Here is a 27,094-nt window from a genome sequence, read left to right on the forward strand (position 1 = left end):
ATACTAACATAAGTTTGAATGAGACAAACAAAGGGAGAAAGGTCACCTTTTTTTTAGTCAGTCAAAATGTCCGATCTTGAGACAGGTCTGACCGCTATTGGGGAAAGTTTGTTGTCAAAATGCAGATCAGACAAGTCCCACATCAGCCAAGGCTTGCTGATGTCAGCAACAGGGGGTCCGTTCTAGGACAAAACCACACATAAACTCAAAGATCTAATGAAGTTAAACAAGCAGATTTTAGAAAACAACATTGCTGACAAGCCTGACAACAACCTTTATGGTTGAAGGTGTTTACTCTTGATTCTAGACACAGATCTGTTCCCACTGAGGCCGAGTTTAATAAAAAAGAAAGGAACCAGTAAAAAACAAAGGAAAAGAGAAAAAAAAAAGACAATAAGAAAGATTAGGAAAGGAGATGATCAGATCTAATATCCCAGATCTGTTACCACTGAGTCTGAGTAACAAAGAAACAAAGGATCAAGAGAGAAAATAAAGAAAAGAGAGACAAGGAAAGAAGAGACAATCAGATCTGATGTTCCAGATATGTTATTATTGCTGGGGCTGAATTTAACAAAGAGAGGAAAGAAAGTAACAAGAAAGAAAAGAAATGAAGAAGAAAGAAGAGGAAAGAAGAATCAAGGGACTTATGTAGAAGATAAAAACACTAAGAAGATGTTTTAACAGTCGAGATAAAGGAAAAAATGACTAACAATAGACAAGGGATCTATCTCACAAGAATTACTCTGATCTAAGGCTCAGATGCCATCAAAGAAATAAAGAGAATAGAGAAAAATAAGCTCCATGCATATGGTGAAGGAAACAGCCATCTTACTCTAGATTAGAGATGGGATCCCATCTATTAGAGTATTTCTTCAATTAGGAAACATCACAAAATAATATACTCTTATGCTACAATCACAAACAGTTAATTTAAAGAACTTTCATTAATGAATACTCTAAAAAGACAATTATGCACCTGGAGATGCCACTTAAAGGAAATGAGAACCTCCAACAATGTTCTCCATGTCACCAAAGTGGATACACAAAAGAGCTATAATAAGATCCACTAAAACACCAAGATGAACACACAAAGAACCATAAATAGGCTCATACACAAAACCCACTCAATGGGCACACAAGGAACACTCACAAATAAAAAAATATTGTTTTATTCAAATGAAATCCATGCAAGAAGCATTACATTAGTAAGGAGGCTTCACCCCTTTATATACACATTCCAAAGCCGTTGGGCCCTCCCAACGTCCCTTAAGTTGACTAGTCAACCTTCGTTGACTAGTTGGAATCAAACCAAAAAAGGAAATAAAAGGTAAAAACTTAAACTAACCTAGTTACTTATTTATGTATAAGTACATATACATATATATACATATATTTTTAACTTCCCCTCAAACTCACAGATGGATAACTGAAAGTTTGTCTAAGAGAAAGTGAAATCTAGGAGCAGCGAGAGGTTTTGTAAAGAAATCCGTCAACTAATATTCGGAAGTAACATATAGAAGATCGATAGTGCCACGTAGATACTCCTCTCGAACATAGTGACAGTCCATCTCAATATGCTTGGTACGTTCATAAAAAGTCCAGTTGTTGGCAATGTAGATGAAACTTTTGTTGTCACAATACATTCTGGATGCCCTTTTAATCTGGACTCCCATGTCAGCCAGCAATCTTCTTAGTCAGACCACTTCTATAGTGGTTATAGTCATGGCTCGGTATTCAGATTTAGTTAAAAAAATAGAGATCTTTTGTTGATTCTTATATCTCCATGAAATCAACGAGTCACATAAAAGCACACAAAAACCAGTTGTTAAGTGTCGGTTGTTGGGATCACCTCCCCAATCAACATCAATATAAACAATTAAATCTAATAATGAAGAAGCAGACAAGAAAAGTCTTTAAAAAATAAAAGTTTTAATATATCTAATAATACGCAAAATTGCTCTCATATGAATAGTAGTGAGTGCATGTAAAATTGGCTGGATGTGTGAACTGCATGCGCAACGTCAGGTCTTATAATTGGGAGATATGACAATGCCCTGACAAGTCTGTATGATGTTAGATTTTCAAGTGGTTCTCCATCATCAATCTTTATTTTAACATTTATAACTTCAGGAGTGTCAACCTTCTTATCATCTGAAATACCCCGGCAATAATATCCAATGCAAATTTAGATTGAGTCAGCAAGTAACCTCTATTAGAATAAGCAATTTTTATACCAAGAAAAAAATTTAAAAGCCCCAAATCAGTCATTTCAAAATGTGTTTTGAGAAGTCTTTTAATGTTTTCAACTCTCTGTTTGTTGCCTCCTGTGATGATCATATCGTCCACATAAAGAAAGAGAATAATAACACCTACATCAAAAATCTTAACAAACAAGGTTTTGTCAATTAAACAAGATTGAAATCCAACATCAAGTATAATTTGACTAGACCTGTTATACCAAGCCATTGAAGCTTGTTTATGGTCATACAGAGCCTTATCTAAACGAAGAGTCTTTCCCTTAGGAATAAGTATATCATGCGGTGCCTCCATATAGACTTCTTCAACCAATTTTTCATTGAGAAATGCATTCTTAACATTCATTTGGTATATAGGTCATTTCTTCACAGAGGCAAGGGCTACTAAGGTCTAAATATGGTCATTCTACCAAAAGGAGCAAAGGTTTCCTCAATCTATTTCATACTCTTGTGAATATCCCTTGGCAACTAATATGGCTTTGTATCTTTCAAGAGTTTCATCACTCTTGGTTTTAACCTTATATACGCATCGACAATCTATAGGTTTCTTTCTTGGGGGAATGTCTTGGGCAATCCAAGTATTCGCCTTTTCTAAGGCATCTAATTTCACTCCTATAGCTTTTACACACTCAGGATATTATTTTGCTTCAGCATAGTTGGAAGGTTCTATATATGAATGTATTAATGCAATATAGGCTTGACCCTTAGGTGAAAATGACTCATAGGACACAAATTTTTCAGGGATTATTTATACTTCAAATGACCTTCTGGTTTGTATTCTATCAGTTTTTCATCATTGGTATATTTTTCAAGAGCACATGGATGTTCAGAATTACCACGCTTGGAATATTAAATACACTCTTGATCTTTATGAGATTGTTCTTCACTCATCACATCATTTTTAACTTCCTGATCTTCATCAAATTCACAATCACCAATCTTTGAAATTAAATCCAACAAAAAAATACTTAATTAGTTCCTTAGTTTTCTTATTTTCTAAAAAACTTTCTTTTTCTAAAAAAATATATTCATTGAAGCGTATAGCCTTTTAGTTTTAAAGTCAAAATATTTGTAGCCTTTTTTATTATTTGCATATCCTAAAAAGATATAAAGAATAGCACGAGGAGAGAGTTTGTCATTTTTGTCAGTAAAAACAAAACACTTACATCCAAAAACTCTCAATCTAGAGTAATCTGGGACTTGTTTAAAAAGTTTTTCAATACAAGATACGTTTTTTAAAGAAGAATATGGCATTTTATTAATAAGATAAATTGCAGTTAATGTGGCTTCAACCGAAAAATCTTTAGGTACTTGATTTGTAATAAGTAAAGTTCTTGTTGTTTATATAATATGCATATGCTTCCTTTTAGCTAAACCATTTTGTTGAGGGGTATAAAGACAAGATTTTTTATTTGTGATACTATATAGGTCTAGGTAATCTTTAAATTCTTTTGATAAAAACTCTCCCCCTGAATCAGTGCGAAAGATGAAAATATCATTCTTGAATTGGTTTTTGACTAAATTATGAAATATTTGAAAATGTGAGAAAACTTCATACTTATGTATAAGAAAATAAATCCAAGTGTATTTCGTGAAATCATCCACAAAGATTACATAATACATAAAAGCATTCTTTGATATAACAGGTGTGTTGGTCCTCATACATCTGAATGTATTAACTTAAGTGGTTGGAAAGAAACAAAGGTTCTTTCTTGAAATGGTAATCTCTTCATTTTACCAAGAATACAATTTTCACATGTAAAATTTTTAAAATTACAAAAAAAAAGTCATCTTTAGAAAAAACTGAATCTTTGATATAATAGGATGGCCAAGTTTCTTATACCATAGATCCAAATCCAATTTTTTAACATTGCAATAAAATATATTCTTGGGTATTTTCAAAAAATCCATGTACTACAAGCATCATTCTCTATGGTCTTCCCTAATCAATTTCCCTGACTAGCGATCCTGCACTCAACAACCACGAGAGGAAAAGAAAACATTACATCCATGCTGAGATAAATGAGAAACAGATAAAATGTTTAAGTTCAATTTAGGAATATATCTAATTTTTACAATACAAAATCGTTTTGAATTTTGAGATTTTTTTTCAAAATTTTCTATTCCTTTTATCTCAAAAGATGTTCCATCAACAGTGAAAACATTTGACCCACTTGAGTTATGACATTCGGATAGCATATCACCATTTGGTGTCATATGAAAAGAGGTATTTGAGTCAAAAAGCCAAAGAGATTTACCGGGATCAGAGAAACCAAAAGAAGAGACCGCGACTCTAGTAGATAAGGAAGGTCCTTTGAGTAGAGGTTGAAGAGCCTCCACTAATCATGTCAAGGACATGTTTCCAATAGATGGATCACTTGACTATTGTAGAGGTCCAACATATGGTTTCTTCAATTTTGGATAATATATTTTCACATATCCCGGTTCACGACAATAGTAGCAAATAACTTTCCTTCTTTCATACCCATAATCTTGCTTCTCATCATTTGGCCTTCTATAGTGTGGTGGTTTGTAGGTACAAACATAATTTTTTGGTTTAAATACGGCTAGAACAGAGTCATCATAACTTTTAGAGATATGCCATTTAAGCCTATTCTCCTCCATACTTAATTTTTCTATAGTATCTTCTATTGAAGGGACTTTCCCTCGACAAAGGAGAGCGGATTTGGTGGATTCAAACTCCGATCTCAACCCATTAACAAATTAGTAAAAATGTTTCGCGTCTATTTGATTTTGGTAGAGTTTTATGTCTTCCAGACAATGCCACTTTTGTTCAAGAAGAGCCAACTCCTCCCATAATTCAGGCAAACCATTATAGTATTTTTTAATGTTTTTGCCTCCTTGAATCATATTTTGTATCTTATCTTCCAAGTTGCACACATACGCAATATCCATAAAAAAATACATTCTCTTAAAATAATCTTATGCATTGTTTGCATGTTCGAATTTAGCAAGACTTGAACACTTCTTAATGTCGACTATACTAATGTAATATTGTGTGTTTTTCTACTATATTAAATTTTGAGATTTCAAAAAAATTAGCTAAGTGTTATAGTAAAATTAATAAATCCTTGATTTCAGGTGGCGTCAGTTGAGTCTGGATTTGGCCCAGGTCTAATTTACAAGACCTAAACAAGCTAATTAAGATGTGGTGAAACATTTTATTTTTGACCTTTAAAATCGAGCAAAATTCAGGTAATATATCATTAGATGTATCTCGAAATTCTGAAAACATTGATATTTTGTTTTTGTTTTTTTAATTCAAGCTACAGTTGGCCCAAAAATCGCATTTTTTCAAAAATGACCCGCCTTGATGTGACCGGTTCTGGATTGAATCGGATCTGATCCGTATGATCCAAGTTAATATGGATCTGAACTCAGTCCAAGACCCATATTAATTAGGATTGGGTCCAGACTGGGATCCATATGGGTATTGGATATAGATTTGGATCTTGGATCCGAATGCAAATCCAAAATCCAATTCCAACCAATTTAAAGTTTTAAATTTAATATAAAGGTTAAATTGAATGAAATTTGAAGTTAAAAAAACTCCCAGAGGGGTGAGAGACCCTATTAAACTTTTTGAAAATTTATTATTTAATAATTAATAATTAATTAATTGATTAATTATTAAAAATTAATTCATTCCCAAAATTTATTTTTGGTATGGCAGAGTTCTACATTTGTGGTACTCTAACTAATATGTAGGGATTCTAGAAGAGCCCACATGTAGTAAAACCAATAAAGTAATAAATTTGTTAAAAAGTGGAAAATAGGTTAGAGATAGAGTTCTACACCCGTAGAACTCTATTTCCAAGCCAAATGAGTGAGAAACTCGAGAAGGGACGTCACCCTCTCTCTAGAAGGCAAAATAAATAAATAAATAAATAAATAAAAATTATAAAAGGGTCTAACTCGACCCTCTCTAGATTTTGTTTTCTAGAGAGAGAGAGAGGGAGAGAGAGAGAAGAAAGAAAAAAAAAAAGAGAGGAAAATTAAATGAAAGAAAGAAGGAGATCTCCTTCCGTTCAGATCGTCCGACGTATACTTCCAGTTCTTTTCCGCTTCTCAACGAAGGTACGGGTTCCTCTCTTGATTCGAATGGGGAGAGAAATAGCCTAAATTAGGTTTATGTGATGTTTTTGGTGAAAAATTGATTCTTTTTATGAGTATATATATATATATATATATATATATATATATATCTTGAAATACACGATTTCGAGTATATATGTATAGGTATATACAGATTTATCTTTTTCCTAAAAGTGTGATTCTCATTATATATGCGTGGTGTTGGAAATCATTAATCTGGAGGTTTTTAAAAATCTATATGTGTTCTAATGTTATTGTTAAGTGCATCTACGGATTTCTCTCTAAGTCTTTACGGGAAAGACTAATTAAAAAACTGATTTATGTAAGGGTTTGAGGAAGAAGGGAAATCTGGTTGCAAAACAACATAGATAATGTTGATTTTATCATATTTATGTATTTATATATATGTAGATCGATTTTCCTATGTGCGCAAATCTGGAAATATATGTAAATATATTTTCAGATTTGTCTATACCCATGGTTTTAATTTTTTTTATTATGAAAAAAAAGTATATAATGAAAGAAGCATGTAAATAGATTTCTTTTTGGTACCTCGGTTATGTAGATGGGTATGAAATCTATCATTACCGAGTGTGTATATATATACACATGTGCACAGGTCTATGTCACATGGGTGCGGGTACGAGTACGGGTGCGACACGGGTACGGAGCAATTTCAAAAAATTTGGACACGAGGACACGGCTATAAATATGTATATATATTTTTTTTAATATATATATATATATATATAACAATAATAAGACTCGGTCAAAGTTGTGCCCATTAGGGGACACGACTATATATATAACAATAATAAGACTCAGCTATATATATATATATAGTTAAAAATATATATATAAAAAGATCAATTTTTTTTAGTTTTTATACGTCTTTTGCCCTAAAAATTGATAAAAATAGACTCGTTCAAAGTTGACCGAGTCCAAAATGTACCCTGGTGCATTGACAGAGTCCGACACTTGGTTGAACGTGTTTGCCCCGTGTCCGAAGCCGCACCCGTGTCGGGGCGTGTTGACGCGGGTGCGTCGACCTTATAGCCGAGTCTGTGTGACTTAAGCACAGGTTTATTTTATGAAGAATGATTTCCTCTTTGTATCAAAATCTGATTTTTCTCTTTGTATACCTATCGTTTTTTTTTGTATATGCATAGCAAGAGTACAAAATAAAGTTATGTACATGTTCTTAGGTTCGGATTTGCCACGTGTACATACGGACAGATCTAGACAGATTTTTCCGACAGTACCAGTGGACAGATCTGTCTGAATATACATATGGACAAATCTGCCGATTTTCACAGATGTGCAGATCTGGTCCAGATCTGCTGATTTTTAAACCGTTAGCATACTGCTTAAAACTGCCATCAAAATATTTTTTCTTTACACGCTGAAAATTGTTGGTTGTTGACAAATTGGGGTTCCGATTTTCTATAAAAATGTATATGCAGTTTCGGTTTAAAGAAGCATGTTCGGGTTTAATGAATATGCAGTTTTTGATGTTTATCATGTATCATTTCCATTAAGGAAACATGTTCACATTTGAATGCATATGCAGTTTCTGTTTAAGGGAGCAAGTTCGGATTTAAAACATATGCAATTTTGATGTTTATCATGTATCATTTCCATTAAGGAAACATGTTCAGATTTAAATGCATATGCAGTTTCTGTTTATCAGGTATCGTAAGCATGTTCAGATTTAATGCATATGCAGTTTCTGATTTTTATCATGTAATTTTTTTTAATATGTTCAGATCTGTCAAGCATTACATACATATACAGTATTGATTCAAACCTGCTCTATGCACATGCAGATCTGAACCTATCTGTCGTGTTGCACGTTGTGGACAGATCTGTCCAGGCCACTGCGGGCCTATTGATTATGTGAATCAGTTTAAAGAGAGAAAAAATGAGTTTGTGAGATCGAAGCTTGACTTGGCCATTACACTTATATGTGTAAGGCCTGTCCAGATGTTGGCATAATAGTGGTTCAGTTGGCTGTTATGCCGAGAATGGAAATAACCCAAAAGTCAGATTAGGCCATTAATGCCGATTTGATCAAGATCAGTGTCTTTTGGTCATAAACCGACCCCTGTGTGGGTCTAGAAGAGGCTATTCATGTTTGTTTTCCAGCAATGAGATGAATGTTATTAGGTTGTTCGAGGGTGTCCTATGGGCAGGCATCGAAACAATCTTGAAATTTTGATTTTTGATCTATGTTAGCATTATGTCAGAGAAATTTTTTGTATGTTGTCCTGATTAGACTGAATATTAATTTGTTCATATTGCTGTCATATGATCTATTATCATGTTGTTAAACGTGGTATATGAAGGGTTGTTGTAGGATAGGGTAGTGTTGCACACTTATGTGCAAGACTGTCCGCTGTCCACTGCTTTAGCTGCATGCTTATGCATGAGGAACATGTCAATATCATGCTAGTGTTGTCATGTGTATAGGGGCAGCATAACTTTGGCAAGGTAATTATGTTCTGGATCCCGAGTATGCTCGAATTGGCAAAAATGTTTATTGTTTACATATGCTCATGAAATTGAATATTATGTTCGCATAAATATGTATATCATGAACATGTAATTTTTGAAGTCATATTAATATTGCATTAACATGATCATGTGCATGTTTGGATATTATGCATGAGATGAATCATGAAAGAAAAATGCATGTTGCAAGCAAGTGTTCATATGCATACGCAAATTGCTTTACATTTACATTCTTGTTGTGTATGAATGAATGTGCATTGTGGACATGTTTGAATAATTGTGTGTGATAGAAATCGAGGTTCCCGGTTTCATACACAAGAGCAGACACCGAATGGGAGAGAGAAAAGAAAGCTGCAGAATTTTCCCAATAGCCGACTGTGGTATTGGGCTTCCCATTAAATACATGATGTTACAATTACTAGTGTACGAAAATACCCATCATACAACAAATGTAAATTACAATATGTCATTAGTGCCTTTAATGAACATGTGCTAATTAGAGTGTTAATTGGATGAACTCAAATTGGGTTTGGATAAGATCCAAACTCATTCGTGAATACACGCTTCTTTTCATCCTCCCTCAAGTTGTACATGGTTTTGAACCATGAACAACTTGCCTTTCAACATCCAGAATCGGTCCTTGATAAGCCCTTTGGTAAACAAGTCAGCAACTTGACCAGTAGTCCGAACAAATTCTGGTTCAATTTCCTTCTCTTCAACTTTTTGTCTTACAAAATGTTAATCAATTTCAATATGCTTGGCACGGTTGTGGTAGATAAGATTGAATGACATGTTGATGGCACTTTGATTGTCACATAGGAGAATACATTTAGATATTGATTCTCCTACTTCTGTCAACAAATGTCTAATCCATGTTACTTCAACTGTAGCAGCTTCCATTGATCTGTATTCAGCTTCTGTGTTTGATCTGGCAATATCCCTTTGTTTTCTACTGCTCCAAGAGACAAGATTTAGGCCAACGAAAATACAGTATCCTGACACTGACCTACGCTCATTTGGATCTCCCGCCCAGTCTGCATCTGTGTAAACAAGAAGTTCATGCATGTTATGTTCATTCATACTCTTTTTATACAAAAGATCATCCCCAATAGTTCCCTTCAAATATCGAAGAATACGTTTAACAGCTTCCATATGTCCAATCCGCGATTTATGCATGAACTGAGATACCTAATTGACTGAATAGACAATTTCAGGGCGAGTAAAAGTGAGATATTGAAGCATCCCCACTATCCTGCGATATCCTGTAGGATCCTCATACAAATCGCCATTTCTGGAACTGAGTTTCTGATGAAGTACACTGGGTGTGCTTAGAGATTTGCAATCTTTCATACCTGCTTTGCTGAGAACATCAATGGTATACTTATGTTGAGTAAGTGTCATGCCTTCAATAGTTCTGTCAACTTCTACTCCAAGAAAATATCGCAGTTTACCAAGGTCTTTCATCTTGAACCTGTGGTTCAGGAGTTCTTTGACCTGCTCAATGTGTTCAACAGAGTTACCTGTAATGATTATGTCATCTACATATATCAATAATAAGGTAATTGTGTTGTTACATTTGAATATGAAAAGTGAATGATCAAGAAGCGAACGACTAAAACCATATTTCTCTATTTCAAGAGAAAAACTGTCAAACCAAGATCGAGAGGCTTGCTTCAAACCATATATAGCTCTCTTTAATCGACACACATATTCTCTGGAGTTCCCTTCTGCATACCCAGTGGGTTGTTTCATGTACATTTCTTCCTTTAGAGTTCCATGTAAAAATGCATTTTTTACATCCAGTTGACTAATAATCCACTGATGTTCAATAGCCAATGATAGTATGATTCGAATAGTACTCATTTTCACAACCGGACTGAAGGTCTCATCGTAATCTTGTCCTTGCTCCTGGGTGAATCCCTTCGCAACTAACCTAGCCTTATATCACTCAATATTACCATCCGGCTTATACTTTATTTTGTACACCCACTTGGACCCAACTACATTTCGATCATGTGGTCTGGGAACAATCTCCCAAGTGCCACATTCATGAAGAGCCTCTATTTCTTCATTCATAGCTTTAATCCATCGCTTAGAATTTGCTACTTGATAGAAAGTCGTGGGCTGATCTTCCTTACCTAGAGAGGTTACGAAGAGTTGAAAATCCATAGTGAAATTCTCATAACTTACCCATCTATCAATAGGATGTCGGGGTCGAGTGGATCTTCTGGAAGCAGAAGAAGAATTCATCTCTTGATTAGAATTAGAAAGAATCTCCTTCTCACGTCGAGAGTAAACAATGCCTTTATACCTTTCGGGAGGCAAGAGTAGATCGGAAATGACACTTTCCTGAGTCGTATGTACAACATCAGACATGTTTCCCTCATCTCTTTTATTACATTCTGAAGGACAAACATCATTAACACTAGAGAAGAGGTCAGAGTTCAACCAGGGGTGATAAACTTTAATTTCAGGAAGGGTGTCAACCTTGTGATCAAAATTCAATTCATCAAATACAGCATTCCTGGATATTTTGATACGCTTGCTCACGGGATCATAGCATCTGTACCCTTTATAATCATCAGCATACCCCACAAATCTGCACTTCAAGGCCTTATCTTGAAATTTGTATCGCATTGAACTGTCAACATGAACATAACATACACACCCGAATACTCGCAAATCATGATAATTTGGATGAACACCATATAAGGAAAGGTAGGGTGATTTGTTTTTCAAGATATTCATGGGCAATCGATTTATGATATGAACGGTTGAATGAAAGGCCTCTGTCCAGAAGGTAACTGGAAGGTTACTATCATGCATCATGCTCATGACACTCTCGACAATATGGCGATGCTTGCGTTCAACAATCCCATTTTGTTGAGGTGTATGAGGACAAGACACCTACCTACGTATTCCATTTGTCTGGAGAAACTTAATAAAGTCATTTGAGGAGAATTCACCCCCTCCATCACATTGGAAACAAAGGATATTATCCGAGAATTGATTTTGAACAAAGAAATGAAAATTCTGAAATAACTTGAATGTTTCAGACTTACATTTCATAAAGAAGATCCATGTATACCGAGAATAGCTATCAACAAAAATGAGGTAATACCTGATGCCAGACATGGAGGAAACTGGAGCGGACCCCAGACATCAGAACAAACAATTTCAAAAGGCTTTGAAGTTCTTTTATTAATAGAATGAAATGGAAGGACATGACTCTTACATTGAAGACAACTAGAATATTTCTTATCATCGACATTTAAATTTAGACTTGACTTGGGAATAAGACTGCTAGAAACAAGCTTTTCAATAAAACGACTACTACATTGACCCAAACGACCATGCCAAAGATTTGGCTTATTACACTCAAAAAGGCTAAAAACATTTTTAGAAGATGATGATGTGAGCTTCAAAGTAGAAGGATTCTCTTGAAACACGTACATATTCCCTTGTCGCTTTCCTTCAGCGAACGTTTTCCTCGTGTGGAGATCCTTGACATGAACAGAAAAAGGAGTAAACCCAACTAAGGCATTGATGTCATCAACAAGCTTAGAGACAGAAACAATATTTTTCTTGATATTCGGAGCATAAATGACATTTGAAAGAGCAAGGGAAGAAGTAGACATAGGTATGAGTATGACAGAGTTTCCAATGTGAGAAATACGATGGTGAGACCCATCTCCAGTGACTATACTATTTTTACCAGCATAGGGAACACAAGTTAGGAGCCTACCAACATCACCAGTGACATGAGTGGTTGCACCAGAATCGACATACCAAGTGCCCTGATCATTTTGCTTTAAGTTCAATTCAGCTAGAGCAGAGAGTAACAACTCCTTGACTGCGTCATTGTTATTCAATTTATCTGACCCCTTGCTTGACTTTGGCCGTTTACCTTTATTTTGAGGATTGAACCAACAATTTACTTTGATATGCCCCATTTTATTGCATAGAAAACAGGTCGGTATTGGTCTTTGCCTTTGCCCACTGGGAGGAATATTAGGTGTAGGTAATATTCCACGACTTGTCAATTTCTTTCTTGACTCCCTCTATCTCGAAAATCATATCTACCACTTCCTCGCCCATATGCAACTCCTATATACAATTCTCGAAGAACTGAAAGATCTAGGAAAAATCCTTCTAGATTTATGTTTAAGGAAGTATATCCAACTATACCTTGAAAAATCATCCACATAAATAACATAATATGAAAAACCGCCCTTAGACACAACGGGTGCCGGTCCCCATACATCCGAATGCACAATTTCGAAAGGTTTGGTTGAAAACATAGTTCTTTGTCCAAAAGGTAAGCTTCTCATTTTACCAAGAATGCAATCATTACAATTGAAATTGTCTTTACATAAGGTTTTAGCAAAATGTAAATACGAAAGCTTGACAATATTTGGATGCCCAAGGCGTTTATGCCAAACATTTATATCCTTATGTTGGGCAACATTACAAAAAGAGGTTTTTGGAATTTGAAGAAACTCCATGAGATAAAGATCTCCCTTCCTAGAGCCTTCCCCAATCAACTTCCCGGACCGACGATCCTGTATCCAACATTTATTTGATGAAAATTTGATATCACACCCATGATCCGATAGTTGAGAGACGGAAAGCAAATTTAAATTTAGTTTTGGCATAAATCTAACTTTTGGAATAAAAAAACCTTGTCTTTCAAAATCACCAATTCATTTTATTTCAAGAGAAGCCCCATCCGCGGTGGAGACAAAAGAGGCTGACAAATTTTTTGAGTATTTAGAAAGTGAAAAAACATTTGGAGTCATATGAAAGGATGCACCCGAGTCTAAGAGCCAAAGAGTCTTACCGGGAGGAGAGAAGGTGGTCATGGCGGCTCCGGAAACGGATCCCTTGAGGAGTTGTTGAAGAGATTCTATGATTTGATTGAGAGCCAAAGTAGCATGATTGGAAGTAGAAGGACCTTCCTCCTTGGTTGATTGGAAAGTAGTAGACATAGCCACCATCTTCTTCCATTTAGAGCATACCGGTTTAATGTGACCCGGTTCTTTGCAAAAATGGCATATGATCTTACTATAATCTCTCCTTCCATAATGCCCACCATTTTCTCTTCCTCCTTGATTTTTGTTAAAATGAGGGGGTTTATAGATTTTAACATTATTCCCCGGTCTTGAGACGGCATAAGCACCCTCATCCTCATCTTTAGAGGGGACGGTCAACACACTTAGATTGGTTTTATTCATTCCCAATCTAGTTTCTTCTCCACTTAATTTGGTAAGCACATCTTCCAACGGAGGGGAAGAGAAAGAAGACAAGAGAGAGGATCTAGTTTGTTCAAACTCGGGTCTAAACCCATTTAAAAAATTGAAGAAATGATCTTCTAATTGTTTGGCTCTCAATTCAATAGCCTCACCACTCCATTTAGGTTCTTGGAGGGCAAGCTCATCCCAAATAGTGGATAACTCGGCGAAATACTCTCTAACGGACATTTCTCCTTGTTGAAGGGTTAAGGTCTTCTTTTGGAGATAGTATTTATGGGACAAATCTCTTGAAGTATACATTCTTTCAAGATATTCCCATACTTGACATGCCTTTTTGAACTTTAGAATATTGGCATTAATTTTGGTCTCAACCGAAGAGAAGAACCATGAGAGTATTTTGTAGTTTTTCATTTCCCATTCTTCATGCTTCTTATTGTAATCTTCAAAAGCCTTTTCTCTTTCTTCTCCCTCAAGAACCTTGATCTCCCCTTTGTCAAGGGTAGTAATTTTTGGTACGGGGTTCGGGAATAGTTCCTTGAACATATCCCCCCCAAAGACCCTTTCCTTTTATATGGGCCTCCATATTCCCGGCCCATACATGATAATTCGTTCCATTCAATTTGAAGCCAAGAGAGAAGTGAGAATCCTTTTCGCCCATTAGAGAGGATACAAAGAGAAATAAATGCGTACCACAATGCGAAATGAGTCCCTTCTTGATGTAGGAAGCTTCCAAAATATAGAATGAAGAGCCGAGTCTTCACTTCAACCACCACAACTTAATGGCACGCTTTACGAGGTATTCCAACGAAGAGAAAAAAGAGCACGATCTTCTTTTCCTTTAAGCCTAGCTCTGATACCATGTGAAAATATCTCAAAAAGAGATAAAGTGTACGATAAGCACAACACCACCAATGTGCACAAATGCACAAGAACACTTAGAACAAATGTACACAAAGGTACAATAAAGAAACTCAAATGCACAAAGGCATACAAAATATAAAGAATTTTATTGAGAAGCTTGGAGAACAAAAGCTCCAAGAAGTGAGTATTACAAAGGGGGAACTCCCCTATTTATAATGAGAAAGGAAGCCTTGGAGGGGCTCCACTAGCTGTTGGAGCCCCTCCAACGGTTAGAATTCTAACCGTTGGAGAGGCTCAACAGCTAGTGTTGAGCCCTCCAAGTTGACTTTGAGTCAACACAAAAAAAAGACAAAAAATGAAAAAGAAAAAAGAAAAAGAATAAAAGTGAAAAAGCAAAAAGAATTACAGCATATTTATAATTATGAATATGCGCAAAAGGTGAATGACTAAAATACCCTTGCGGGTTTTACAAGAAAAGAAAAGAAACAAAAAGAAACATACATATTTACATATATATATAAAGATAGATACATATACATATATACGTGACATATATATATATATATGTATCTCTCTTTATATATATATATGTAAATATTTACATAAAGAGAGATACATTTTAACAAACAGTGTGTGCTCCACCTTGAGAATGAGTATCTTCAAAAAATCCCTTTAGGGTCATCTCATACTGCAAAAACTTGGCACAAAGAACTTCAAAAGCAGGTAACTCTGACAAACACAATAAGGAAGTAACCATCATATGATAATCCGATCCCAGCCCATCAAAGTTTGTTGCACCATATCTTTGTCACTAATTGCGCATCCCACGATGGCCAGCCGATCTATAATGGTCTTCATTTTGTTCAAGTACTCCATGATGGTCATAGAGTCCTTTCTTAACATTTTAAACTCTTCAAAAATAATATTCTGGCCTGAGAAACTTGAGAATATGTCTGAACCAATCGATGTCATAATTGCATTGCAGAGCAGTCATCTGGAATTGCCACAAGCACTTCCTGTGATATAGGCAACCAGCGCCTGATCTCGCTTCATCCAGGATACGTATTCTGGATTTCTGACATAGGTAATAGAAAGATCTTCCTTACCATTCTTTGCTTGTGATATGAACTCTGGAGGAACAGGAACAGAGCCATCCAGATGTCCAGAAAGGTCCTGACTTCTTATGAATGAAATGATTTATCGCTTCCAAGTTAGAAAATTGGAATTGTTCAGTTTCTCAGACACGAGTTGACTAACAAAGTTTGAGGAAAGACCAGACTGAGAGTGAGGAAATGAGTCTATATTCTATCAAAACCAAAAATATAAGAAGAGATAAGAATTAAGAAAATGACTTTACGACAAGGACCCAATTGCGGTTGAAATCTAATGAAAATCAGAACAGAAACTTAATATCAGAAATTATGCTACCAGTTGTTTTTTTTTTTACTATTTAAATGATAAAACTGAGGCAGAAAACCAGAACTATGCACCAAGAACTTGGTCCGAATTAGAATTTGATCAAAGAGACACGTTACTTTAAAATTAACGTGTGTAATTTCAGAATATGAGGGAATATGGACTTATGACTCTGGGATATAAACAGACAGTGTGAAACAGAGAAGAAGATAGAGAAAGATCAACTAATGTAATATTAGTTAATCAGGACAGACCTGGGATCACTCTAAGATCTGAACATGATATGCAGTCAACTTGTAAAAAATATTTGATGTGACCCTATTGAAGCCTTCGAATCACACAAAGATCAAATGATGTGAATCCGATCTTGCGTGAGTATTTGTGTTGTTAACATATAAGATCACGTGCAGCGACAAGTCAAAAGGGAAACAAAAATATGATAACGTGAAGAAAATAGAGAGGAAACAGTGAAACAGAAATATGTAGAGAAACAGGTAGGCTAATGAGAGAAGGTTGTTCAGCAAACAGTGAAACAGAAATATGTAGAGAAACAGTTAGGCTAATAATAGAAGGAAGAATACTTTATTTTAAAGGATTTGATTGATTCGTTTTGAAGGTAGTAGAGATGATTTGAAGGCAAGAAAGTGGGAAGAGGCTTTACCGGATGAAGGAAGAAGATCCTTAAGCTTGGATCTATTGCTCTGATATCATGATAGAAATCGAGGTTCCCTGTTTCATACACAAGAGCAGACACCGAATGGGAGAGAGAAAAGAAAGCTGCAGAATTTTCCCAATAGCCGACTGTGGTATTGGGTTTCCCATTAAATACATGTTGTTACAATTACTAGGGTACGAAAATACCCATCATACAACAAATGTAAATTACAATATGCCATTAGTGCCTTTAATGAACGTGTGCTAATTAGAGTGCTAATTGGATGAACTCAAATTGGGTTTGGATCATGGTTGCCAGTTGAGGAAGCGGGAGCGGGAAGCGATACGGGAAGCGGGAGCGGGAAGCGAGGCACTTTCAAAATTTTAGGAAGCGGGGAAGCGTGGGACCACTTAGGAGCGATTCGGGAAGCGTCTCGGAAGCGACCTAGGAAGCGACCCAGGAAGCGTCTCGGAAGCGAGGGGGAAGCGAAAAAAATAAAAATAAAAAATAAAAAATACAAAAAAATTGAAAAAACAGGGGAAGCGAGGGGGAAGCGTGGGGGAAGCGTGGGGGAAGCGAGGGGGAAGCGTGGGGGAAGCGTTGGGGAAGCGTGGGGGAAGCGCGCTTCCCATTAAAGGGAAGCGCGTCCCCCATTAAAGGGAAACGCGTCCCCCATTAAAGGGAAGCGCGCTTCCCAAAAAAGGGGGACGCTTCCCCCACGCTTCGGAAGCGCGACGTTTCGCGCTTCCGAAGCGCGCTTCCCCTTTTAGCTAGGCGCTTCCGGTAACTCTGGTTTGGATGGGTTTGGATAAGATCCAAACCCATTCGTGAATACACACTTCTTTTCAGTGTGGTTATATGTTCACTGAGGATTTTTGCATGAGATGCATCGATGGTCAGATGTGAACCACTGTAGGCCATGTGAAACACAAGCATGTGTTGCTCTAAGATTTGTTATATGCATTGCAAAATTCATTTTGAAATTATTGGCCTTTTCAATTAATTACACTGTTAAATATTGTAATGGGCTAAGGTCCCGTGTAGTGTTTTGCATGTTGATTTGCAAAACGATTCTTTTGTAAAGAAATTGATTTTTGATAAAAGGATAAAAGAGATAAACAGTGTAATTAATGTTTTTCTTCCTGGATGTGCCTTACACAATGTGAGAATCCTGGATGACGGTTTTAAAGAAACTGTGCGGATACTAAAACTCTTTGTGTGATTCTATGTCACATGGGTGCGGGTGCGGGGATTCGGCACTTCCAAAAAACCCGAGTGCGGGGGTGCGGCAGGGGCAAAAATGTCAATATATATATAGGGGGTCGGGGTTCCCCTCCCTTACGAATCGATTTTTTTTTTAAAAAAGCAGTTGTCTGCTGCTTTTTTTAAAAAAAAATCAAGCGGCTGCTGTCAGCCAGCTGACAGAGCTGCTTTTTAAAAAAAAAGAATCGAGCAGCTGACAGCTGCTGTCACAGCTGTTGTCAACAGATATTTTTTTTAAAAAAAAAAGTCGCAGCATAGGGCAAAAATTTTTTAAAAAAAAAATCCAAAAAAAAAAAAATGGACTTAAATGATCCTGGGTGCGGTCAACGCACCCAGGATCGGGTTGACCGCACCCGGTACCGCACCCGCACCCGCGTCGAGTCGCGTCGACGCGGGTGCGGCACCCTGCTGACTGAATCCCTGTGACATAGGTGTGATTGTGCCCCTCAACCCGGTATGGTGGTTTGCCTCCCCGAACATAGTTTTAGAGAGTTTTTTGTCACTTTGTCTAGGGTTGCTATTGTAGACACGGCTCTTGTTATTGGTATACCAAGAAAGTGGCATCTGTGAATGTTGATTTTCCTAGTGACCCGACATTAGATGTTGATTTCTAATGTTCGGATGGATGGTGTTGATTCCTGATATCAGTCGAGAAACGAGTGTGGAACTCAGTAATAAAATACAACTTGTATGTAAGCTACAATTGAGAACTTATCTTGAACTTCGAGAATTTTTTGTGTCTGTTTTGAGTATCTGCGATTTTTAAAGAAAAGTAAAACTAAACTTATAATATTTAATAGGGACATGCATGCAAAAGAGAACTTTGATAATAACTTAATAAGTTGTTCATGCATGTGCATTGAAATCATGCATATTTACTATTATGCATTAGTTCATGCATTCTTACTTGTTCTATTTCATGTGAGATATTGTTATTGTATGATAGTTACTTTTAAATATGCTTGAATGGTAATTGAATTATGAGATTGTTGTAGTTATGTTCTTCTGAAAACTTGCATGAATTTGATTTATGTTTTTTCCTGCCTATTTGGATTTTTAGAAGAATTTATACAAAGAATCTTTGATTCTTACTCGGTACTTCTTATGTTTTTCACATGGTCTGAAACTCAATGATGAGGGCGACTGCTACAGGGAACCTATGAGACTGCATGACTATTCTGATATTTTTGGACAATGTGGCTCCATGGTTTTAGACATTAATTTAATTCTATTCTTAAACTTTAATTATTAATTAATAAAGTTAGTTAGCTGATTGTTGGTTCAATGTAGAGATCCTTTGTGGTTTGAAAGTTGTTAAGCCTGTGAGGCCCCGGATCCTTAGGTTTTGGTTTTCACAATTATTTTAAAAAAAATCACTTTTCAATGGGGATGAGTTAGGGTCGTTACAACTAATGAGCCAAGACATAATCTTGACATGTCTTATTCTCCATTTCTTCCACTTTTTCTCATAAGTGGTCATTGCCTTATTTTTCTCAACCTCCTTAAGAGGTACCTCTTTTTCACCTTCTACTTTAGTCAGGATTAGTTTGCATTTCGGATCGGTCTTATCTACTAATCCCCACAACCCTTTTTCCTATATGAGGTGCTTCATAATTGAAGCCTATGTTACATTGTTTGAATCATTGAGCTTGATGGGTTTTATGATGATATTTTCATTGTCATCCATTTTATAAGGGGTAAAGATTAAAAAAATAGAGAAGAGAGAAAATATAGAAGAGACAACAAGAACAATGATGGAAAACGCGAGCACTCAACCATGCAAAGGCCACTTATCAAGAGCACAAACACTCCTTTTCCACGTAAGCACCACCAACCTATTTCTTGAAAACAATCACAATTATACCTCACTTGAATAAAATTTGCAATAGAGATTCGACACTTTCAAATTTGGAGTGGCACACTTCCCAATGTAACAAAAACAATTTCAGCTTGATCACCAAGTTTTGATACCATGTAAGGAAATGAGAACCTCCAACAATGTTTTCCAAGTCACCAAAGTGGATACACAAAAGAGCTACAATAAGATCCACAAAAACACTAAGATGAACAAACAAAGAACCATAAATAGGCTCACACACAAAACCCACTCAATGGGCACACAAGAAACACTCGCAAATAAAAAAACATTGTTTTATTCAAATGGAATCCATGCAAGAAGCATTACATTAGTGAGGGGGCTTAACCCCTTTATATACACATTCCAAAGAGCCTCCAAAGAAATGTTGGGAGAGGCTTCCCAACATCCCTTAAGTTTGACTAGTCAACCTTTGTTTACTAGTTGGAATCAAAACAAAAAAGAAGAAAAAGGTAAAAACCTAAACTAACCTAGTTATATATATACATATATTTTTAACAGCCACTTCTCATCATCATGAGCTTCTAGGTTACTTGAAAAGCTTCCAACTCCAAGTTACTCTTTAACACAAAAGTGAACAAAGCTGATGGACTTTTCTTTTAAGGTTATCGCCGTTTGAATATTTTATAATAGATTATTATTAATGATAAATATTACTGCCCAGGATGACAAGAAAAAGAAACACCTTACATGTACATGAATCTACAAGGACTCATACAAGCAATCAGATAATATACATGGATCAAGTAGAATGTGCTTAAAGTAAGACCAGAACGGAACATCAAATCATATTAAGCAGAATAAAAACCAAGTGTTCAGATGGTCATGAAAATAAAAGAAAGAAAATGTGATCTTTATCATCAAAACATGGTAGGAGAACCTGGAACAAGAGTTTGGTAGCATGTCATTTCCATACAGTAAACTAATGGTATAAAAAAGGTCAAGGATTAAATGCTAATTTGCAAATTGTGGAATTGCCAAAAAGATCAACTCACAAGCAATTTTGATGTAGTGCCAAGAGTTATTACATCCCCATTTGCAAGTCCAACTGGTTCACTCCAATGCCTTAGTTCGGAATCTAGGACGTTGATAGCACATGAATTTAAGATTGTTCCATTCAGACTTCCCATATCTAATAGTTCCCATTTCGATTTCTGTCAGGCAGAATTCAGATGCAATTTAGGAAACTGAGCAACTAACTAATTCCCGAGGGATTTGAGCAGTTATTTATAGATATACAAGTTTACAAGGGCGCTCACATTTGAATTCCAGTTTATCCTTGCATGTTTGCCAGACACTTCTGAATCATCCAACAATAGATTACTTGGAGAGACTCGGCCAATGGTTAATGGCAATCTGGAATTATCTGCCGACTGCAGGGAGCAGCGAAGTCCATGTGACGGACCAGATATAACCTCCAAGGTGATGCTGCTTCCTGCACATCTAACAAAAAGATTGGATGACATGTTCTATAAAATCAGCCAGAATCATATTAGAACAAGTTAAAACACAATCTTGTTTAACCTACTATGCAATCAAACCATACAAAGTTAAGGAAACAAAGAGTACTTGGAATTGTAACATCCTTCATAAACGTAGACTGGTCTATCTCATCAACACAGGTGTTATCAGAATCAAGACTTGATTCTTCCTTTAGGACAAGTTTTCTCTTCTCAACAGACCAATTTGTGCGTTTAACTGTTTGACCAAATTGCAGGTCATCTAAAGGATAAGGAAGCACATCCAATATCAAACTTCCACCTAAAGAAAATTATGAAGCAGCAATCAGCAACAAGTCAACCAGGTACAGTTTGATGTACAAGACGAAAAAAAAGGATACTTATAAACACCAAGGAAGCCAAAAAAGACATGATATACCTGAGTTTACACCTGTCTCTGATGAAGGTAACTGCCTTCCAACATGTGCATATGGTCTGAGGGCTGTGAAGCTATCTTCGATAGGGGTGCTTGGTCCCTCTGAAGCATGAATTCTCACAGAATTTGTACTGTGGCTCTGAGGGGCATCCAGATCATCAGAAACAAGAGGCTTTTCCAGGTCATTAACCTGCAAAAAGTGGAAGGATTTTAAATGAAAAAAGAAAACAAAACAAAACAAAGGATCAGCCATTAAACTACATCTCCTGAGAAAAGAAGAAGATGCACATGCACACGCACCCATGCACAAAGGCACATGCAAAACCCAAAGCCTTGTTTATGCAGACAATATTACATTAAGTTAGCATATGAATGCACCTAATTTACCTATGCAATGGTTTAAGTTTCTGGTTTGTGTTTTATTGAACTGTAAAAGTGCACCACTTCATTCTTAGAGATTTAGTGTGGTTCCTGATGCTTGGCCCCCATACAGCTGCTGTTCTGCCTTCTGTTTGTACACGTGTGTGTGTATATATCATAGTCACAAATATCGGTATCGGCTATATCTCGCCAAGCTATTTCTTGAGATATTATAGGTTTGCTGATAAATCTTGGGGCTTAAAAAATATAAAAAAATAACAAAAATAAGTAAGAGAATATCATGTTTAGATAAAAAATATATAAATAATAAATGAAATAAGTAAAAACTATAAAACAAATAAGAAAAGCATATTAAAATGTAAAAAATAAATAAACAGTAAAACTAATTGATAATATCGTGATAATTTCGCAATATTTTAATGATATTATCATTTGCTGAATTTACAGTGATAATATCACGATATTTTCAAAATATCGCTGATATCTGTGACTATATGTATTCAGCATCACTAGAATATAAGAACTAGAAATATGAGAATTAATGTATGAACCGCTATTTTCCTGGATTTTTTGTTCTTTTTTCTTGAATCTAACCATATGGATGTGATCTACATGCTTGGTTTTATAAGAACCTGCTCTTGAATCATCTGATTTTGATGAATAAACATGATTTTTTTAAGGTTTTAAAATCAATGGCTCATAATCTTCATAAATATTCAAGCATTAAAAAATCACATTTTTTCATTGAAAATACATGATCCAATGGTTAATTCACCATGCAAAGCACATCCACATGGTTGGATTTGCAAAAAAAGTGTTGGAAATTTTCCAGTTCTTCTATTTTAGTTCTCATATTCTAATTACTCTCTTTATATATATATATATATATATATATATATATATATATATATATATATATATATATATATATATATGTGTATATATTGTTTCATATTGTACATATATACATATATATGTATATATATTCTATTTATCATGATGTAATAGGAATACCCTCTATGGGTATTTTTGTCATTTTATAAGTATTGCAATAAGAAGTGTCCATTAGTTAATACTTTACTTTATTCTCTCTCTTTTTCTTTTCTGTTTTTATAGGGACTATTTGTTCAAATACCAAATAAAGCTATTGGGTTCTTTTTTTACTAGTCAATAGAGCTCTTGGAACAATCAACAGCTATATTTATAGCTGTTGGAACAGTCCAACAGCTATATTGAGACACTGCTTCTTGTGTATAAATAGGGGCTTTGTCCCCTTCATTCTCTAATGCTTCTCTTAAGCATTCATGGTCAATAAAATGTATATTTTTTATATTCTTGTATTCTTCATTTTAATTCCTTAATGTCTTGTATGCACTTAGTGTTTGTTAGTATCTTAGTGCTCTTGTATTGTCCCTTAGTTTGACTTGTGTATGTGCATGTGCACTTTGTATTTATAATCATGTAAGCCCTTAGAGGCCTTTGTTTGTAATTCTGCATATTTTATTATATGGTATCAGAGCCAAGAAATCTTTCTTGATATTTTGCCTTTTCTGGGTCTTGGGATTCTTTGGTTAAGTTTGTGCTTTGTAAAGGTTCATGATTATTGTGTGGCTTGGATTCAAGGGAAAGCTTGACCCGGTATGTATCTTAAATCTTTAATGTTACTTGAATTATCTATCTCATGTATTATGCATGAGAAAACACTCATTTTTCTTATCTTTTGAAAAGTTATTTGTTATTTTTGTTAAAAAAAACTAAACTCTTTAAAAGCTTTTCAAAATTATTGTTGAGTTTATTTTTATAAGGTTTACAAAATTTGTTTGATCTTATGAAATACATGTGTATGCTTTTATGAGATCTAAGTTGAATCTTAGATTTTTTAACTTGATTTATTTAATATGTATGTATATTCTTGAGCATATGTTGTTGGCATTTAGATGCTTTATTTGAACACTTCATGATTATTAATGTCTAATCATGTTCGTATTTATTGTTATATTGAAATTTGTTTTGTTTTTTAAAATTTGTCAAATATTTTTAAATTATTTGAAATATTTATTTTTAAATGGTTTTGTGTATTATTTACAAGTATGATTTTATGAGGTTTTTGCTTAACTTGTGTTTGCTTTTTTTTCTTTCTTTTTGATGTATTTTTATGTGAAACATAAAATATTTTGTGAAGCATTAAAAATTATGTGGTTATGATCTTAGTGATCATGGACACCTTGTTATTTTTGAAATTTGAATAAATGATTTTTTATATTGATATATGATCTTGTGCACTTGTGATTGTCTTAGATACACATTGATGGATGAGATTGTCTATTAGTGCATAAGGTATTGAGCATGATCTCCTCTTATGGGAATTATTTACTTTTATGAATACATTTTAAAGTGATTAAAATTAGTTATGTTATTGTGAGTTTCTCTTGTTGACCTTTTTTGTGTGGCCCTTGTGATTGTACTATTTCTTAGTCTCATGGCTCTTTAATGAACATTATATTATATGTTTTTTTCATGGGATTTAAGTATTATGTTTTTTGCATACATATATTAATAAAATATTAATTCGAGAATTATGAGAGTCCTCTTTGTGTATACCCTTTGTGGGTGTTATAAGTGTTAAATTTCTTTTGCACACTTGTGATATTGAATGAACTACTATTTTTGTAATGTGTCTTCTTGTGTGTATTCCCTTTGTGGGTTTGTGAGGGAAAGCCATAGTGGGTTTCTTGTTGATGTTTGTCCACTTTTGTATTTATTTGGTAGACTTTGTTTGTGATTAAAGGTCTATTCATTCTAGGTTTTTCATCTACCTTTATTGGTTTTGATTTGAAGCTTTGCTTTTTTCAAATCGGCTCTTATATATGAACCCCATATTTGAAAATTGATTTTTATGTGCTTGTGTCGCCTTTTTATGACATTTGTCCTGTCCATCATAGAATTTTATATGATGCATCATTTCTCTTTGGACTTGTTGGGTCAAGGTTAGTCGTTAAGGTGAGTTATGTGTGCACCTCATGTCATCTTATCAATCTAGATTCTCAAGGGTTATGAGTGACGTGTTGTCACTTGTCTTGGGTCTGATTGATGGTTTATTGGTCTCTAAACTCATTGTTGTTGGTATTCCAAGTTAACCGTTGAGGTGAGTTATGTGTGCACCTCAAGTCATCTTATCAGTATGCAATTATCAAAGTTTGTGAGTGTCGTATTGACACTAGTCTTGGATCTGATTGATAGTTGATTGGCCTCTGGATTCATGTTGCTTTTGTTGAACCAGAGATGTTTGTTGGTGTGAGTTGTGCGCACCATGTTTTTCATCAGTTTAAATTGTTGGCTTATATTTCGGTTCTAAATGACGGTTGTTTGATCTTTGGTTTTATGAGTGTGTTGTATCACTCATTTGTTTATTTGGCTATTATTATTATGTTGAGTGCTTATAATTATGTTTATCTGTGATCGCTATCTATTTTTAAAACCATAGCATTTTGAAATATTGTCAAATTGATATCCTTATTCTTCTTGGTGACATTAGTTTTTTTTCATTACAAGCTCTCTTACCTCATGTGTTTTCTCTTATTATGCCTTTTATTTAAGTGTCATTTTATGTAGACAAGAGATGTTGCTTTTCAATATGATAAATACACTTGAATTTTGAGTGTCATTTTATGTAGACAAGAGATGTTGTTTTTCAATATGGTAAATACACTTGAATTTTGAGTATCATTTTATGTAGACAAGAAATATTGTTTTTCAATATGGTGACTTATGTGCACCGATTGGTTATTCACACTTTCTATGTGTTTGTTTAGCCCATAAGTGGCATTGTTATTTTGTTCTTATTCTAGTAGCTAATACACTTTAATTTTGAGGTTTGGAGGTCTAGTGAGGTGATTGCTCGTGGTGGTCAAACTATTGTTGAGATTTGTAAATATCATTTATTTTGTTATATCGGATTTTTAAATAATCTCTCCATGAAATTTCTAAACCTTTTTTCGACTTGTTTTTTCCTTGTATAGAAAAGTGTTTATTGATAAAATTTTGTGCATCTTATGTACATTATATATATATATATATGATTGTTGGTCCTTTGTGCTTAAACCTATTCTAGGTTTTGTGAGTGAATCCTAGTGGGTTGTGATTTATGAGATTTCTCCCATTCATTATTATGTGCATTAAACATGCTTTAATTGCATATACATATGTTTCGTATTGATTATATTGATCACATTATTGTATGCACAAATTTAATTAACTCCTCTTTTTTTAGGGTTCTTTTTTGAATTGTTATACTTTATATACATGTTGTTGATGATTTGTTTTATTTGAAGTGATTTTCTAAAACTTTGGGATATTATTAATGCATGATTGTTTATCTCTTCTTGATAATTTATATATTCTTTAGTAATTAAATTCTCTTGTGATCAATATTTATGTTTTCTTGAAAAATAAATTGATTTTGGGCTAATGATTGTCTAATGTTGATTTTATAAAAAATTATTTTTGAGGTATGCTCCTCTTATCGTGCTTGAATTAGTACTAATATTTCTAAAAAATTTAAAATTATTGCTATTTTGTTTAAAAATTCTACTTGTGTGTTATTCTTGTTTATAACCTTATAACTACTTAGTTA

The 27,094-nt window shown here is 34.8% G+C and overlaps 1 protein-coding gene across 3 annotated transcripts in view; it reads right to left on the minus strand.

Annotated features, from left to right (window-relative positions):
- LOC149837174 (protein phosphatase 2C 70-like) overlaps positions 1-27,094 on the minus strand; it is a 98,526-nt gene that overhangs the window by 37,405 nt on the left and 34,027 nt on the right. For all 3 annotated transcript variants that reach the window (XM_090005868.1, XM_090005867.1, XM_090005865.1), the window contains exons 2-5: positions 22,084-22,270; positions 21,775-21,966; positions 21,465-21,640; positions 21,201-21,359 (exon numbers count right to left, since the gene is read on the minus strand). In XM_090005868.1, coding sequence (XP_089861994.1) covers positions 21,201-21,359; positions 21,465-21,640; positions 21,775-21,966; positions 22,084-22,270 — 714 coding nt within the window. The remainder of the gene's footprint in view (positions 1-21,200; positions 21,360-21,464; positions 21,641-21,774; positions 21,967-22,083; positions 22,271-27,094) is intronic.

Source organism: Nuphar pumila, chromosome 5, assembly GCF_984573655.1.
Source record: "Nuphar pumila chromosome 5, dmNupPumi1.hap1.1, whole genome shotgun sequence".
Taxonomy (NCBI): domain Eukaryota; kingdom Viridiplantae; phylum Streptophyta; class Magnoliopsida; order Nymphaeales; family Nymphaeaceae; genus Nuphar; species Nuphar pumila.